A 4,820-nucleotide genomic window follows, 5' to 3' on the forward strand; every position below is an offset into this window, starting at 1 on the left:
TTTATATATATTTATATATATTTATATAGATGTAATATGATTTTATTAATATGCTGTGTTCTTGTTTATTTGATATGAAGATACCTTCTTAGTTTTCCCTTCGAATCACTTTACTTTTATAGCTTCAAACAATTTTAATATGTAAACACCATTTTCAGTCTCAATAAAAATCAAAGGACTGTAAAATGTATTTCAATAGAGTCTTCATTTTAAGAGTGGCATTCCGATTCACACCGGTACTCCTTAAACCTTTATCTATAACATAATGGAGGATATCGTCATTTTTCTATCTTAAAATATGCGGAATTTTCACAATTTTCTTTCTTGTCTGTATTGAAAAGTAATTCTCAGAACGAAACCACAATCGAAAATAATCAAATTTTAACCAAAACAAAAATGAATATCTTGTTTATCTTTGACAAGTTAGGCTTTTTGAAGGCAATCACTTCAAATTACGTGAAGATAGTCTGATAGTTTGTGAATAATCCTGCAGTTTGTATGTCTGATGTTTAATATAGAGTTTTAAAAAAACGTCTACAGTGTAGTGTCATTTAATCCCACCTTTCCTAATCTAAACATTCCGTTCTTTGTTTTCATTCTTACTCATCACCTTCTAACTTAACTTTCTATTTTTACTATTTTTAAAGTTTAATTTTAATACGAACCAATACGAGTAAAACTAGGGAGAGAGGAGAGGTCCAATACGGGTATAACTAGGGATAGGGGAGAGGACCAATACGGGTATAACTAGGGAGAGGGGAGAGGACCAATACGGGTATAACTAGGGATAGGGGAGAGGACCAATACGGGTAAAACTAGGGAGAGGGGAAAGGACTAATACGGGTATAACTAGGGAGAGGGGAAAGGACCAATACGGGTATAACTAGGGAGAGGGGAAAGGACCAATACGGGTATAACTAGGGAGAGTGGATAGAGTTTGTTTACATTTTACTTTCGCGTATAATTAAATATTTAATCTATAGTTTTATTGTAAACAAACATCTTACGTTATTGTTTACCATCACAATAAAATAAAAACAAATCATGTCCTCTCCATTTTCTATCTTGTTAGGTTTAATTCTGATTATTTACTTAATTGGCTTTGTAATAAAGCTTTTATATTATTAAAACCAGAATATCAAAGATTATTAATTTTCCAATTTAATTCGTTCTTGATCAGCCAAAGGTTTAAAGGGCGCTGTTGTAAATCAGACGTGCCACTTGAAATTACGTAAACAGTCCCTTTATTATTAAAAAATATTAAATATCAACAATAAATTTTTTTGTGGTAGGCACATAGTAATCCTCCTCCTGCCAAATATTCCTGGTTCGCTGATGGTATTCCTGTTCAAGGATTCAGTAGCAGCTTCTTCCTCATTGCAAATATATCAAGGTAATAATAATAATAATAATGATAATTATAATGATAAAGATAATGAACATAATTGTAGAAAGGATGATAAAAAATAGCCATATTAAAATAATGATAAAAATATCGATAATAATATTTTTCGGAATAATAATTTTTTCATTCCATGCCGAGAAAGTAAAGTATGTTAAAGATAAAATTTAAATATCACATTAATTAATTTATTTACATGCATATGGTTCCAATTTCATGCATTTGATTTTAATTTATACAAAATACTGAAAAGAACTTATAAAGTAATGTTGTGGAGGAAAAAAAGGAATGGACAATGTTCAAAAACTTATTTTTTAAAGTTGTGCAATTAAGTTAAATCGGAGAAGCTTGAGCGCTTTTCTTTTCGGGATAAATTATTGATGGAAAAATTATAAAGTGAATAATTCAATGAATAGCTATCTTAATTTTCAGAATAATTAATAAATTAGTTTCTTTTATTTATTAATTAAAAACATTATTTTAAAATTTTATTTTTATTATTTTAAAACATAAAGTGAAAAATGATTAAAGCATAAATGATCAATTGATTCAGAAACACTGAGTGAGTGATTGATTGATTAAGAATACACTAGAGTGACAAGTTAATTAATAGATATTGGGTGATAAATTGATTAAAGATTACAGAGTGATTAATTGATTTATAAACATTGAGTGATTAGTTGTTTTATAAATATTGAGTGATTAATTGATCTAAAAACATTGAGTGATAAGTTGATTTCTAAATATTGAGTGATTAGTTGATTTTTAAACATTGAGTGGTTAATTGATTTATAAATATTGAGTGATTAGTTGATTAACGTATACAGGGTTCTTGATTGATTTATAGATATGGATTGATTAATTGATTTGTAAATATTGAGTGATTAATTGATTTATAAACATTGATTGCTTTATTGATTTAAGGATACATGTATAAATTGATTTACAAATATTTAATTGAATTAAATGTTTACAATGTTTACAGGGTGTACCATGGGTCTGTGATAAAGTGCAGCGTAGAAAACAGTATAGGAATATCACAAGAAAGTGCCATCATCGATGTTCTTTGTAAGTTTATTTCAATTTTTTAAAATCTTGTTAAGCAAGCTTAGCTTACTTTATTTTAAATAGACTTTGTAATAATCGCAATTCTTCATGACCTTTGGCTGATGAAAGAAGATATGTTTAACTTTATTTGTAAATCTGTAATCTTGAGTTTCTCAACACTCTTAATTTTCAGCCTTATAAAAAAGTTTATTTTCATCTTCCTTTATCAAGCGCAGATCTTAAAGACGCCATCTTGATTCAACCTTCCCCTCTATTAATGAAGGGTAAAATAAAGATTATGTTTCAGTCCCTTAACCCTATCCCGACAATGTTCCCCGATAGTTTTTTTTAAATAACTCAAAAAGTATTTAAGCTCAAAAGCTCAAATTTTTAGACTTTTCCTAAATATACATTTATCATTTTTGAGACAAAAATCGAAGTTTTAGATCAAAATGCATAGGCCTGGAGGCATTCTGCTTTGATGCATAATTTACTTACGACTAAATATATCCTAATTTTGGGAAACTTTTTTTTACAAATATACTACACGAGTTTTTGCAATTACCCCCCCCCCCTTCCGTCAGTCGGAATAGAGTTAAAAACTTAAATCTTATTAAGATGAGCCCCGAGTGCGCCTGAACCCTATAATGCGCGCTGGAGAGGAAGGTGAGACTGTAACCCTTCACTGCTTGATTGATTCTAACCCTCCAGCTACCTATACCTGGACCAGAGATACTTCAAGACAGGTAGGAATATACCTGGACCAGAGATACTTCAAGACAGGTAGGAATATACCTGGACCAGAGATACTTCAAGACAGGTAGGAATATACCTGGACCAGAGATACTTCAAGACAGGTATGAATATACCTGGACCAGAGATACTTCAAGACAGGTATGAATATACCTGGACCAGAGATACTTCAAGACAGGTAGGAATATACCTGGACCAGAGATACTTCAAGACAGGTAGGAATATACCTGGACCAGAGATACTTCAAGACAGGTAGGAAAATACCTGGACCAGAGATACTTCAAGACAGGTAGGAATATACCTGGAAAAGAGATACTTCAAGACAGTATTCCTGGAAAGACAGGTAGGAATATACCTGGACCAGAGATACTTCAAGACAGGTAGGAATATACCTGGACCAGGGATACTTCAAGACAGTATTCCTGGACCAGGGATACTTCAAGACAGGTAGGAATATACCTGGACCAGGGATACTTTAAGACAGTTAATAATAAAATGTATGGGATTAAATGTGTGTATATTAGTATTTTTAAATTTTTTACTGATGGCTTTTTTCTAAATTCTTAAAAATGTTAAAAAATTTATTTGTCTTTAACTTTAGAAAAATGTTAAATATGTCACAATTGAAGTGCAGGCTGCACCCTCAACAATAGATTCTCTGTTAAACTTAAAAAAAAGTTTTTGTCTGCATATTTTAGTCAACCTAAAAGTTGAGCTTTTGCGGATAAGCATACTATTTATTGAGCGTCAACAAATAGCTGCTTCTTTTTTTAAAAAATCTTTTTTTTTTTAATTATTCCCATTAAACATTTTAAATGATTCACAACTTCTCGCACAGAACCTACATTGATTAGATAGCCAGAGAAATATTTCTATATTTTGCTAGTTTTGATAATATTGGCCATTTTCTTGCTCGCGTTTATTCATTGCTAGGGTAGCTCAGAATTATGTCAACTCTCCTCTTTAAATGATTATAAAGTGTCTAATTCTTGTCAACTATTTATTTCATCTGCCACGCTAAAAATACAAAAATAGATTCATAACAACACTCGATTATCTTTTGATGAAATTAAATCAGGGCAATAAAACAAATTTCTAAGGGGGTAAATATGCTTCTTTTGGAATTTGTAATCAGAGTTCGGAACCTTTCTTATAAATGTTTATTTAGCTTATAAAATATTATATATTTAACCATAGAAAACTTTAGTGAAGATAGCTTTTGTTCATAAAATATTATATATTAAACCATAGAAAACTTTAGATAAGATAGTTTTTGCTCATTACATATTATATATTTAACCATAGAAAACTTTAGATAAGATAGGTTTGGCTCATTACATATTATATATTTAACCATAGAAAACTTTAAATAAGATAGTTTTTGTTCATAACATATTATATATTTAACCATAGAAAACTTTAGATAAGATAGTTTTTGTTCATAACATATTATATATTTAACCATAGAAAACTTTAGATAAGAAAGTTTTTGTTCATAACATATTATATATTTAACCATAGAAAACTTTAGTTAAGATAGTTTTTGTTCATAACATATTATATATTTAACCATAGAAAACTTTAGATAAGAAAGTTTTTGTTCATAAAATATTATATA

At 29.5% G+C, this 4,820-nt stretch overlaps 1 protein-coding gene across 1 annotated transcript in view; it reads left to right on the top strand.

The window, feature by feature from the left end:
- The first annotated feature begins 1,292 nt into the window (after positions 1 to 1,292).
- The window catches only part of LOC111699563 (irregular chiasm C-roughest protein), a 23,240-nt gene continuing 19,712 nt past the window's right edge, over positions 1,293 to 4,820 (top strand). The window contains exons 1-3 of the mRNA XM_023470264.1: positions 1,293 to 1,393; positions 2,388 to 2,470; positions 3,068 to 3,195. Coding sequence (XP_023326032.1) covers positions 3,097 to 3,195 — 99 coding nt within the window. The 5' untranslated portion in view covers positions 1,293 to 1,393; positions 2,388 to 2,470; positions 3,068 to 3,096. The remainder of the gene's footprint in view (positions 1,394 to 2,387; positions 2,471 to 3,067; positions 3,196 to 4,820) is intronic.

Source organism: Eurytemora carolleeae, unplaced genomic scaffold (assembly GCF_000591075.1).
Source record: "Eurytemora carolleeae unplaced genomic scaffold, Eaff_2.0 scaffold27, whole genome shotgun sequence".
In the NCBI taxonomy this organism is placed as follows: domain Eukaryota; kingdom Metazoa; phylum Arthropoda; class Copepoda; order Calanoida; family Temoridae; genus Eurytemora; species Eurytemora carolleeae.